The sequence below is a fragment of the Myxine glutinosa genome, chromosome 8 (assembly GCF_964187855.1).
Source record: "Myxine glutinosa chromosome 8, kmMyxGlut1.1, whole genome shotgun sequence".
NCBI lineage: Eukaryota > Metazoa > Chordata > Myxini > Myxiniformes > Myxinidae > Myxine > Myxine glutinosa.
This window is the reverse complement of record NC_136268.1, coordinates 152,251,978-152,265,990: the sequence shown is the minus strand read 5'-3', so window position 1 is coordinate 152,265,990 and position 14,013 is coordinate 152,251,978. Positions and strand designations below refer to the sequence as shown.

Below are 14,013 nucleotides of genomic sequence, written 5' to 3'. Positions count from 1 at the left end.
CCCTCATGCGTCCAATGCATCGTAAATATATGAACACGACACAGCAGTAAGTCAGAAAGACGAGTTTACAACCGTGCTGGATTGTGGAGCTATGATGCTCTCGTTGCCAAGGAAGTGAACACAACCACCATGGCGCCGCGCACGGCATTATGGGACAGCTCTGAAAACCCTCGGTGGAGACGGCGAATTTAATTAAATATTATGTTGACAGTTTTGCAATAATTTAATCGTGTGATTGTCCTTATGTCGCACTCTGTCTCCTTTGTATGACTTGACAAGCTGGTGTATCTTGAGTTTCCTTCAGATACCGGAAGTCCATTTAAATTGAAGGGTGTGCGCGCTCTTCTTCCTCGTCCTCAACTTGCATTGTACGTTTAAGTACAGGAAATGGTGTGTTTAGGAACCGCCCATCACGGCTCACAATCACGTTGTTGGTTTATTTTGTAATGTAATAAACGCCACCGAGTTGTGCTCCTGAAAGCGTCGAACCTGGGACGTGACGGACAAACATGGGTCGTGTCTATGGAGGAGGTCGCCGTTGATTGGCTCGTTTTAAAGGGTCGTTGATTTCCGCCGGCATGGCGGCGGCGCTACGTGTGCTGTTAGAACGCAACAGGACTTGGGTGAGTGTTGGCTGATGTTTGTCATTTTGGGTTACAGACACACGGTGACGGTGTGACCTCAAGACCCCGGGTAGTGCGAGTCCGAGGATGGAGCGCACCTGTTGTAACTGATACCTTGTGTCCGTCATCCTTATTGTGTTCCATTCACATGTGCGTCTATAAATGTAGGGACGCGGTGGAGGGGACGTCACGGTCACTGTTCCACCATTAGTATGTCCGCGTGCCCTTCATACATATCCGAAGAAGGACGTTTACCTGACACGTACGAACTACCTGGTGAATACGTTGGTAGTTCAGAAGCTGCTGATCAGACGGCGTTGGTGTTTCGTCTGCAGCCTCTCACTGCTGGTTGCATCATTTCTGGAAGTGCTGCTGATGCAGTGCCCCCGGTTCCCAGTAAGCAGGTAGTCAGTCATTTTATCACCCTTGAAGGATGATGGGCTGAGTCGACCCACCTGGTGTTAATTCAACAGCACGACAGGTGCTCAAACTCAAGACCTCGATACCTTAAGCCAATCACCTTAACCGTATAAGCCAACCCCAGGCTTCCCAGGTAGCAATCACACACTGAGATGGCAAACGGTGAGTGTAACCTGTTGTCGAGAAACCTCCAAGAAGAACGGACCACTTGGCTCCTTGCGGACTCTGGATCCTGGGAATGGTGGTTCTGGTAATTTGTTCAGCAAGTTGTAATTTGGTCATTTGGTCAATTTGGACTCGCCCGCTCTTTGAGAAGTCATCGTTGGGTCGTTAACGTCCATCAACTAATGCCAGCAGACGGGACCCCCGACTTAACATGCATTTGGTGCATCGCCTTTCATGCGGAGCACCAGGGTGAGGGTTTATAGCTGGGTCGACATTCGGACCCAGGCTGGGTAGCTCGGAGGACATACCCCAATATTAGGACATACCCGCGTGGTTCATCTCGAAAAATTGCAACTGGAACACAATCCATGTGTCCGTGTGTGCCTTAATACGCTATGTCATTTCTGGGAAACATTTTGGTCCGATAATAAACACCACTCCTAGGATCCAGAACCATCACTCCCAGAATTCAGAACCACCACTCCCAGGATTCAGAACCACCACTCCCAGGATTCAGAACCACCACTCCGAGGATCCACAACCACCACTCCCAGAATTCAGAACCACAGCTCCCAGAATTCAGAACCACAGCTCCCAGGATCCAGAACCACCACTCCCAGGATTCAGAACCACCACTCCCAGGATTCAGAACCACCACTCCCAGGATTCAGAACCACCACTCCCAGGATTCAGAACCACCACTCCCAGGATTCAGAACCACCACTCCCAGGATTCAGAACCACCACTCCCAGGATTCAGAACCACCACTCCCAGGATTCAGAACCACCACTCCCAGGATTCAGAAACACCACTCTCAGGATCCAGAACCACCACTCCCAGGATTCAGAACCACCACTCCCAGGATTCAGAACCACCACTCCCAGGATTCAGAACCACCACTCCCAGGATTCAGAACCACCACTCCCAGGATTCAGAACCACCACTCCCAGGATTCAGAACCACCACTCCCAGGATTCAGAACCACCACTCCCAGGATTCAGAACCACCACTCCCAGGATTCAGAACCACCACTCCCAGGATTCAGAACCACCACTCCCAGGATTCAGAACCACCACTCCCAGGATTCAGAACCACCACTCCCAGGATTCAGAACCACCACTCCCAGGATTCAGAACCACCACTCCCAGGATTCAGAACCACCACTCCCAGGATTCAGAACCACCACTCCCAGGATTCAGAAACACCACTCCCAGGATCCAGAACCACCACTCCCAGGATTCAGAACCACCACTCCCAGGATTCAGAACCACCACTCCCAGGATTCAGAACCACCACTCCCAGGATTCAGAACCACCACTCCCAGGATTCAGAACCACCACTCCCAGGATTCAGAACCACCACTCCCAGGATTCAGAACCACCACTCCCAGGATTCAGAACCACCACTCCCAGGATTCAGAACCACCACTCCCAGGATCCAGAACCACCACTCCCAAATAATCCAACTTCTTCCTTTTCTCCAAGTACTTCTGCAACTGCCTCACAATAAAAAGTGCGTCTGTCGTTCCTCTTCCTGGCATGAATCCAAACTGCATTTCGTCGATCTTCACTTTCTTCGTATCCTCCTCTCCAACACCCTTTCCAATACCTGCATTCCATGCTCCAATAACTTTATCGCTCGGTACGAGCCACACTCCAGAGGGTCACCTTTCCCCTTGTATAGAGGGACGAGGGTACTCAGTTCCCAATCCACTGGAATGCGGCCTTCTTTCACCACCAGATTACAGATCTCCGTCATTCTCTTCACACTCCAACTTCCACGTCCCTCTATACAAGGGGAAAGTATGAATTCATATTTATTGTTAATAAAAGTATTAATTGTGGTATTAATTGCGTTATTGTTAATATTAGTATTAATTCATATATGCTTTATTACATCGTTATTATTATTATTATTATTATTATTATTATTTTTGCTACATCAACTACGCTGCTCGCAGAACTTCCAGGGTCATATATTTAAAAGAGCTGTTTTGTGTATATTATTTGAATTACTTTGCGGGATTTCCGGATAAATGAGGAATGTGAATAGCTTTTCAACAACTTATTGTTAACTTGTCATATTGATCAACAGTTTATCAACTTGTCATATGGAGGTGCAGTATGTAAAACAACCTACGGAACCATTATCAGCATTGGCTAGCTTTGTAGCCACGTTTAGCTCTCCGGTTTTCTTGGTAGTCCCCAACGTAGTCTATGGCTGGCGGCAGTCCCGAACACCTTTCTCGCTGACACCGCCTGACTTCCGGGAGGGGAGAAAGTATCAACTTTTACGCCAAAAAATACGGAAGTCACCAGGTTGAAGTGCATAAGATAAGTTTCAAAGTCCGTCCACAACTGAGCCTTTCATTATTATGATACGAGAGGCAAGGAAACCGCATTTGTCTTCAGGTTGTGAGTATTCGAGCTGCAATTGGAATCTGGAAGCATGGAGTCCAGCAACCGGCCCATCGTCTGCATCTTTCTGCAAGTACGGCCCACATTAATTTGAGGATTTTAAAATTTCTTATGCTTCAGACTCGTTGCTTGATGTTTCTTTCTCATTGAGCTGACCTTGTGACCTCTTGTTTCCAGTTTCTTCTCTTCCGATCGTACAGTTCAATCTCTCAGACATTGGAGAGGGGATAAGAGAAGTTACCATCAAAGAATGGTAAGTTTTTTGGTTTTTTTTCTCCACTTGACATGAAGCACATGCTCATGAGGTATTAGGTATTGCCTATTGGGAGCAAAGATTTAGTCCTTCATTGTGATTGGCCAGTATTTAACTATATCGATATTTTCCCCGTCTGGCCAGGTTTGTGACCGAGGGTACCAGGGTGGCTCAATTTGAGCCGGTGTGTGAGGTGCAGAGTGACAAAGCATCTGTCACAATCACCAGCCGCTATGATGGAGTAGTGAAACGTCTGCACTATGCTCCTGAAGCCACGGCGTATGTGGGGCGACCACTGCTCGACATAGAGACGGAATCCAAAGGTGCTATACAAATAAAAGGGCATCCTGGTTAGAGGGGGTGGAAAGTGAGATGTTGATATGATGAGAGCCATGGTACATTGGAGGATTTCTGAGCTATTTTAAAGTGAGTGGTGGAGTGGGGAGATATGAGAGGGAGCGCATTTCCAAAGAATGAATAACACTTCCCTTACATGGTAGTGTGCATGGTAGTGCTGGAAATGAGAGAGAGAGAGAACGAGAGAGAGAACGGAACAGGACAGAGACCGAGTCTTTTGAAGTCCTTTATTTCTTAAAAATAGAAAAACCGAGGATTTGAAACCCGTATTCTATCGAGGAAAAGTAAAAACAGAAGAAAATCATTATTGATTATAATAAATAAATAAAAATCTTCAGACAAATCGTTAACTCGAAACCTCTTGGTAAGAACAAAACTCTCGTTTAAGGCAAGCACGTACAGATGTTTTAAAAGCAAAACACGACAATCTGGCCTGGCTCCCAAAATCATTTTCCTGTGAAAATAAATAAATGAAAATAATGCCCGTGGCGATCGTCTCTGAGATTTGCCTTTTTTCTGTTGAAATAAAATGGTAAAACTAGAACGGCACTCGGTAGAGCAGATACCTCTGCCAGGCTGAACAGGTTCCCCTTGATAGGCCGGTTATGCATCCAGACCTTAACCAAAATCTAATTGGCTTGTTATTGTCACCTACCAAACTTGTCCACAAAGTTTAGTCCGAATCTGTCCACAACTTATTGAGATATCGTGCTATATATCGTTTTTTGCCCAATCTCTCAATGCTGAAGAATCACTTTAAAATTCTCGTATCTGCATCTTCATCAAATTTAGGTCGATACGTCCTTATCACACTCCCATCCTGTCCACCAACTTTCGTACAAATCCGTCCATAACTTCTTGACATATTCTGCTCACAGACAATCACACAGGCAGACAAACAGGGTGGAAACATAACTTCCGTCCACCTTCGATGTCAGAGGTAAAAAAAATAAAAGAAAAGAAGTCAAACGTAACAAAACTAAGATGGAAGGGTGGAGAGAGAGACAGGGTGGCAGGAGTGGATGCAAGAGTGAGAGGGATCTAAAGAATTCCAACTTCAGTCTCTGAGAGCTGTGGGGGGAGGGAGGGGGGAAAGAGGGGGAGAATGGGCAGATGAGGGGAGAGGATGTGTGTTGAGATTGAAACGGGCAGACGAGGGGAGAGGATGGGTGTTGAGACAGGTGAGAAAGGCAAGTGTGGGGAGGTGGGGGGGGGGGGGGGAGTGGATAGTGATGGGGTGTAGTGAGAGATTGAGAGAGTACAAAGGACAATTGCATCTGTGCAGATGACGTGGTGCAAATGGATGAAGATGTTGCTCAAGAAGTTGGAGGGGATGCAGCTGAAGGTCAGCGCAAGTCGCTCGCTACACCTGCCGTGCGCCGGCTTGCTGCAGAGCACAATGTGAGATAATATTTGTATTTTTTTTAAAATTCTGATATAGAATTCAAGTATTCTATATCAGCTCTGTGTTTGCCTCTCAATCTTGTGTCCCAAACCCATCCCTCTCTGTACCCACCGTACCCAGTCGTACCCAGCTGCTCCTGGACTCTGTGTCCTTTCCTCCTGACAAGGTGGAAAAGTTTCTGTCAACCCTCGACTCGGATTCTGCAACTGGACCTGACGGCATCAGCCCACGGGTCCTAAAATCCTGTTCTTCCTCTCTTTCACTCCCTCTCTCTGTTCTCTTCACCCTCTCTTTTGCTCAAGGTCATCTTCCATCTGCTTGGAAATCTGCCAACATCACCGCTTTGCACAAAAAAGGTGCAAAAACAGATCCCAGCAACTACAGACCAATCAGCCTTCTCCCAATTATCAGCAAAGTCATGGAATCCATCATTGCTTCAGATATGAAATCTTTCCTCTTCTCCAATGGCTTGATCTCTGATCATCAATTTGGTTTCAGACCTGGACACTCTACTCTGGACATGCTGCTTCTGCTTTCTCAACAATGGATGGAGGTCCTCAATGCCAAACAGGAAATTAGAGCAGTCTCCCTTGACATATCACGTGCCTTCGATACGGTCTGGCACCCCGCTCTGCTCACCAAACTCTCCTCTTTTGGTATCCATGGAAATCTCCATGCATGGCTGGCGGACTTCCTCTCTAGTCGTAGTCAACGTGTGGCCCTGAATGGGTTTCTCTCATCTCCTCTTCCTGTTCAGGCTGGAGTTTCATAAGGCAGTGTTCTGGGCCCTGTGCTTTTTCTGGTCTTCATCAATGATCTCTCTGACTCTCTTGAAAATCCTCTATCTCTTTGCTGATGACTCTACTCTCTGTCACTCCATTCTTCATCCCTCAGATCGGCAGTCTGCAGCCTCCTCACTCTCTGCACTCTGCAGACCTGGACAAAATCACAGACTGGGCAAACAAGTGGAACATGTCTTTCAATCCTGACAAATCTCACACTCTTACGATGTCTTTCCGAAAAGACCGACTGGACAACCCTCCCATCCACTTTCTGAATAATCCTCTCCAAGAAGTTCTGTCACTCAAGCTTTTGGGTCTCACTATCTGCCATGATCTTTCCTGGGAAAACCACATTTCAAATCTGGCCTCCAAAGCCAGTCGCCGACTGGGCATCCTCCGTCGTGCGAAGTCCTTCCTTGGCACACCTGAGCTCCTCACCACATACAAGGCTTTCATCCGCAGCTCAATGGAATACTGCTCTCCCCTCTGGGTTGGTGCTCCTGCCTCACACCTAGCTCGTCTTCACGCTGTTGAAACCAAAGCATTCAGAATCATTGGAATCACCCGCGATGAAGCTAACTCCAAGGGCCTCTCACTCACTCACCGCAGGCAGGTTGGTGGTCTTTCCGTCTTCTACCGACTCCTCTCTGGCCTTGCCCCCCCAGCTCTCTCTGGGCTCTGTCCCCCAAATATTCCTACAGGTCACACAAGATCTGCCTGCAACCCTCTTATGGTCAAACTGCCAAAATCAAGACTCTCTGCTCACCTTCACTCCTCTTTTCTCCCGCCTCTGGAACAAACTCCCTCACTCTCTTCAATCCCACTCCACCCTCCAGGTCTTTAAAACAGCTGTTCACCACCATCTCTTATCTTCCCCCATCCAAAACCTTGATCTTTTCTACCCCCGCTAATTTCACCCCAATTCCACCTTTTTGAAATACCAACTTCTGTCCTGGAAGTCCTTGGTGTCCTTGTGTTTTATACTTCTCCCTCCCCAGCCCCCCTTCCCATGCCTCCTCCCCCCAAGCCCTCTCCCTTCCACACATCTCCCTGCTCTCAAATGTTGTGTTTGTGTGCTTCCCCCTCTCTCCCCATCTTGTTTTCCGCTCCTTTTTATATATTTTGTTTGTCTGGTTGATTTGTTTGTGAAGTCAATGTTAGCTCTTTCACGAGCCTCGATTCAGTATACAAAAAAAGAAAAAAAAGAAGTATTAATCGCCATTTCAATTGCTTTGATTTGATACTTGTAGACCAAGATGTGGGCCAAGAATAAGTTTGGTGCTACAAAGCTGCCCTGTGGTATTACCTGCCGCAACAACACTTTGAGACAGAATACCCATCAAGTGGCCAGTTGTATATGCTTATGAAGAACATTGAATAACCTCAGGAAGGACAACCTGATTATCATTAGCAGATAGCTTGAATATTAAGTTTTGAAGGTTCAAGAAATGTCCAGACATGACTGACTTCCTGATTGAGATTTGGAATATCCATCCATAAAGGTAAAGAAGCAACATGTTGATTGGGGTGGAGGCCACAATAGTAATAGTGGGGCAACTTAGCATAACAATTATGCATTTTGTGAGGAAAGCACCAAATTTGGCACACTAGTAGACTATCCTATTATGAACAGATTTTGATATTGGGCCATCTCAAATTCAGCCCCTGATGGCTGTGGCAGCCGTTTTCCAAAATGACACCTTCAGCTTGTTCCGACGAATTGCATCATCAATTGGCTTGGTCCTTTCCACCAGGCATTCTCTGGTGAAAGCCTGGAACTGCTATTGGCCAATCTTCTTCACATTCCTGACAGTCTCAACTGCAGCAGGACCTGCAATTTCCTTTGTGTCAAGGACAACCAGATCCATGCTCTCTTCCTCAAAGGGGTTGCCAAGCTCCTCTATGACGCTGACAAGGGCGCGGACATCCTTGGCGAAAGAGGTCTGCACGCTTGGTGTCTGGTCATGATGACGTGTGTCCTCTCGCCTTCCCCAGTGTTGATGGCCATCTTAGAACTCTTCTATGGCCCTGGCAACTTCTGGCCCGGCAATCATCCAACGCCGCAGGGCACTTGAGTTGTCAGTGAGGCCGACTGCTCCACCATCTCCTTTGATGCAGGCGTTATTCTGTTCATGCGCCTGGTCGATTGGGATCGAAGAGAACACCTTCGTCTTCTGTACAGTGAAGTTGCCAGCCCTGAATTCTCTGGCTACATCTGGGTGCTTCATTGGGAGTGCAACCATGTCCCTCAGGTGAACAGGGACCCACCTGGCATAGTGTGTGTGGTCTAAGGCATAGAACCATGGGACCAGTTCCGTCAGGGCGTCAAGGTACATCGTGAATGAAGCCTGCCGCAGAGAACGCACGTAGACCAGTACCAACATCTCTAGTTCCAGCACAGTTGCCCAGTACTGAAAGTTGGGAATGTCTTCTCCTCTCTGGTGACACCAGTTTTCGAACTTAGGCAGGTCTTCTGCATCATCAGCATATGTCATACAGTGGCGTTCATACGCATGGTGTTGCAGGATGTGCAGTGCCGCTGCAGTGATTTGATGAGCTCTTCTTGTGCGGGTGACATGGGCAGCTCGCAGGAAGGAGTCGGCCGTCCCTGGCGTTGCAATCTCAGCTTGCAAATCTGCAAAATCTGCAAATCTTGCAAAAATCAAATCTCTGAATCTGAGATGGCCCAATATCCAGATCTTTTCATAATATGATAGTCTACTAGTGTGCCAAATTTGGTGCTTTCCTCACAAAATGCACAATTGTTATGCTATATTTAGCTTAGCTGCCGGACTATAACCTGAGAGATGGTTTCAGGAGTAATGTGTCATGTCTGCAGCAATGATGGTTAGATTCCATCACTTTTCTTCTGATGTGGAGACGACTGACCAGTTTGCCGTTGAGTAGATCAGACTTGGAACCACTCTTCTGAGTAGGGATGTTGTTTGCGATGTTCCAAGATGAAGGAAACACCTTCTGTGAAAGACCTGAGGATAGTGCCGAGGCACAATTCTTGAGAATTTGTGCCAATTCCACCAGGACCAGCTGCAGAGGAGGTATGAAGATTGCATTTCAGATTGAAACGGGTTGAATAAATTATAAAAACGATGGGGAACACGGCAAGCGTGAATAGAAGGAAGAACCCCCCCCCCCCCCCCCCCCGATCAGCACCAACTCGCTTTTAATCAAACTTCTAGACGAAGATGGAGTGTTATCATACCTTCATCTAACTTGACACAGACTTGCTCAGGGACATGAGACGAATGAAGGCGTAGAGGGTTTTTTTGTGGCCTTCTCTTCTTTGGAAAGGGGGTTAGTTTTGGGGGGGGGGGAGGGGTTGGGTGAGGTGTGCACATAGCTGCACCCTCTTGTCAATTCAGATAGATTGAATTAATGTGTATGTAGCACAGACTTGATGGGCCAAATTGCCTCCTACATCAACTTTCCTTGTGCGTCCTCCAGAGATGGAAAGTTGTGCATCTTTCTCTGTCTCTCCAGCATTTCCCTCTATGTCTGCCTCTTGGTCTTTTTCCTCGTAGTTTTTCTTCAATCACATCTCTCAATAGATGTTCCCCTCTCATTTTGACTTTGCTATGTGTTTCACCAACAATTGTAACAAACTATAGGTTATGTGGATGATATGCTGCTCATTTATCCTTGTGCATTTTGTGCTTAAATGTCAGATTAATGGAGGAGCTTGTGCATCCATTACACAACGGAGGACATAATGACGAGACAATGTACTATGAAATACAGTGCTGTACTTGGGGTTTGAACCCAGGTTTCTAAGTATCCTCAGACAATAATGTGTGTTCATATAGGAATGCCCAACCCTGGTGTTGGGCTAGCGGCTAGGGTGCCGGCTTAGGATCCTAGGATCCTGGGTTCGAATCCCGGTCTAATCGCTGAATTAACACCAGGGGGGTTGACTCAGCCTGTCATCCTTCCGAGGTCGGCTAATTGAGTACCAGTTCACTGGTAATTCCCTGTTTGTCGTTAAAGGCGGCAAAAAGGGTTGGCGTCAGGAAGGGCATCCGGCCGTAAAACATTGCTTCAAAAAGGGGACCGAAAAACAACAACAACCACGGTTCCCGAAAAAGGCCAACCCCCGCCTTGCGGGGAAAAATGGCCTCTAAAGGTGTTTTTTTTTTTTTTTTTTATATAGGAATGCCAGCCAGCTCAATCCAAATCTCCCCTTCACTTCCGCAATAACATCCTCCTCCGAGTTAGGTATACAGAACTGTTCTGGGAAGTACATCTCGTCGAACCTTTTCAGTCTTGCAATTCAAATTTTACAATTTCACTCGAGTGCGTTGCTATATGATTTGGGGATAATTTGTCTCTTGCCAAATTAGGTATGGAATACCTTGTAAGGTGGCAGAGCATAGAAAGTTCAGCAGTTTGCTCCTGAAATTGGTCTCAATACTCAGGAAAATTTGCATAATTTTCAGGGTTGCTGTTCAAGCACTTGAAGGATAAGCATCATTATTATAAAAAATGTTTATATACTTTCACTTGCATTGCTTGCCCAGGTGAAGCTCACTGAAGTCCTAGGCTCTGGAAAGGGTCACCGTGTCCTCAAGGAAGACATCTTGGCCTACCTTGATCAGCAAACTGGTGCGATTCTATCTGCACCAACTCCACAACCTCCACAAACGGATTACCGAGCCAGCCCTGTTCCAGAAACGCGGACTAAAGTTCAAGCTTCTCGTGCTTTGAGCTTTGACGCCATCGAAAAAGACAAGACGGAACCAATAAAAGGTGCAGAACCAAACCCTACGTTCATTACCTCATTCCACTCACCTGTCGTGACTGGTATTTTGCTTTGGAATTGTCTTAATTCGGCCCTCGGTTTTTCCAGCGTTTTTTTGATGTATCGCCAAGGGGACTGATGAAACCACTCGTGAGGTGTGTTTCAACAAATCCTTTTTTTGGCATTCAGCCAAACTTTTTCGACAGTCATCTGTGGCTTTTTTAATATAATAAATAATAAATGGTAATACATTCCGGTGCTGCTGCTGTACCATGTGCCACCAATTTGGAGAAACACATCCCAATAGAACAAGCAGGGTCACAGTACATGTGACCGTGTTCGGCACATACCACCCACGTTTAGCGCGATGGTGCAAAAGCATCATTGGAGTCACATTTATCGACTCTTCAGCCACCTACGGCACTGTTTGGTGGGATTGCTTAGTTCTGAAGGTTTCATCGGCCATCATATGCCATTATTTTGTCCAACTCCTTTCCTCCATGCCACGTGCACTTGGAAAGGATGGTAAGTAGACCTTGTAATTAAATGAGGCCGACTTACCATCCTTCCCAAGTAGAAAATTCAGGCATGCTAATGATCTGCCACACAAACAAAAGGTCCAAGACATCATTATTAAGGTACTAAAGCAGCTCCACTAGTATTAAAGGACCCCGCGTTAAAGACCCCATCATTCGTGGACCCCGCCTATTCACAGTTCATAAAATGCAACCTGCTTCTACATTCGCAGCCCTGTGCCCCTCGTATTTGCGGTTTTTCATGGGCGCAAAAAATATTTTTGATCGGGAACCGCGAATGATTATTTAATTATATATTTGTTGGTTGGTTTTAAGTCTCATGATTCCTTTAGTATGATTTTACATGCTGCCCTCACGGCTATAAACTTTTGAAAATGATTTAAAATACCTTTTGTATGTGTAATATATTGCTTTATTTGGAAGGCCAAGGCCGTGAGGCGTGCTCTCGCGAGATCACAGTCAATCCCGTCAGAGTGGGAAGTGCATATGGACATTCACAAAATATGGAACCAAACACCAAACGTGGACCAAGAACATAGCATTACATTTCAGTCCGAACACGATGGAAGTGTGCTCCCCAAAGCGCGTCTTGATCCCGAAAATAGTTGCCGTTTCAACAGCTCGGAGTTTAAGCTTGAAGTTTAAGCTTGTCATGTATGCAGTGCAAATGTTCACCGTTGTATCCCTACACCGGGACCGGGTTGTATCCCTACGCCAGAGCTCGGATGGCGCTGCTGTGAATCGGGCCTTGATCGGCAGAGTGAATAAACGCGTACGACAATTGATCGCAGTTTGTCGAGATACTTTACATGGCGACGAAGGTAAACATCTAGACCATGACATCTTTCGGCCATATCGATGAATTCGACCCTCATGAGGGGGATTTTGACACGTATTCTGAGCGGTTGTCTTTCTACTTCGAGGCGAACGGCATTGCGACCGAAGGCCGGATGAAGGCCGTCTTCCTGTCCGTTTGCGGAGGTGAGACGTTCACACTCGTTAAAAACCTGATTCGGCCTCGGACAATCCAGGAGCTCACGTATGCAGAGCTCAAGGCCGCTTTGAAGGAACATTGCAACCCATCTCCTTCAGTCATCTTGTGTCGGTTTAATTTTTACATGTGCAGACAGCAGCAAGGTCAGTCGATCGCAGACTTCATTGCACACCTCAAAAAACTGTCACATCTGTGTGAGTTTGGGGACACGATTGATGACATGCTCCGTGATTTGCTGGTGGTTGGCATGTCCGATGACCGCACTCGTAGACGCCTGCTTGCTGAGAGAAGACTGACGTTCCAAAATGCCAGAGACACCGCCATTTCCATGGAAAGTGCTGAACGCAACGCTACAAGCATCGGTGCCACTCGCTCATCTGGTACCAGCCCTGCTGTGAATCGGTTGGATCATGTTCAGCCACAACGTTGGAACAAGGCTCCTCGTCAGAAGCCAGTGCAGTCTCAAACCCACAACAACTGTTTTCGGTGCAACGGAAAGCACCCTCCGGAGACGTGTCGGTTCAAAGATGCCACCTGCCATTTCTGTTCGAAAACTGGCCATATTGCTCCAGCTTGCATCACTCGCAAATCGGGAAAAGGAAAAGCTGCTGACAAGATTCATCAGTTTATCGGTTCGGAGGAACCCGAGCTTGACCAGGTGAGCTCTGTTTCCGACAACTCAGAATCGTATGACCTGCTTCATATTGATTCTCACCATAGGCGGGACCCTCTTCTTGCCAATGTTGTCGTCAACAATCGACCATTGCAAATGGAGGTCGACACTGGTGCGGCCGTCTCGCTCATCAGCCATGCTGTTTTCACAAACCTGTGGAGTGATGCTGACCGACCCCATCTGAAACCTACTACCTATGGACTCTCCACCTATACAGGTGAGAAGATTGTTCCCTGCGGTACATGTGATGTCACGGTGGGCTACGATAACCGTGAGTTTCACCTACCCCTGATCGTCATTCCTGGAAAGGGCCCTTCCTTACTCGGCAGGAACTGGTTGAGCATAATTCGACTGAAGTGGGAAAGCATTCATCAACTCCGGGCAGCCAACGTTTCTCCTACCGCAGCATACACACTCAAAAATGTGCTGGATACGTACCCGGATGTCTTCAAGGATGAGCTTGGAACCTTGAAAGGACATACGGCTAAACTCAGGGTTGACCGGGATGCCAATCCTATATTTTGCAGGGCTCGCCCAGTCCCTTTCGCCCTGCGTGAGCGGATTGACAAGGAACTGGATCATCTTGAAAATCTGGGGATCATCGAGCAAATCCAGTATGCCGAATGGGCGGCGCC

The 14,013-nt window shown here is 47.1% G+C and overlaps 1 protein-coding gene across 1 annotated transcript in view; it reads left to right on the top strand.

Annotated features, from left to right (window-relative positions):
- The first annotated feature begins 302 nt into the window (after positions 1–302).
- Positions 303–14,013, top strand: part of DBT (dihydrolipoamide branched chain transacylase E2) — a 34,756-nt gene continuing 21,045 nt past the window's right edge. The window contains exons 1-6 of the mRNA XM_068125427.2: positions 303–623; positions 3,620–3,698; positions 3,803–3,878; positions 4,023–4,201; positions 5,521–5,636; positions 10,955–11,183. Of these exons, the coding sequence (XP_067981528.1) occupies positions 579–623; positions 3,620–3,698; positions 3,803–3,878; positions 4,023–4,201; positions 5,521–5,636; positions 10,955–11,183 (724 nt within the window). The 5' untranslated portion in view covers positions 303–578. The remainder of the gene's footprint in view (positions 624–3,619; positions 3,699–3,802; positions 3,879–4,022; positions 4,202–5,520; positions 5,637–10,954; positions 11,184–14,013) is intronic.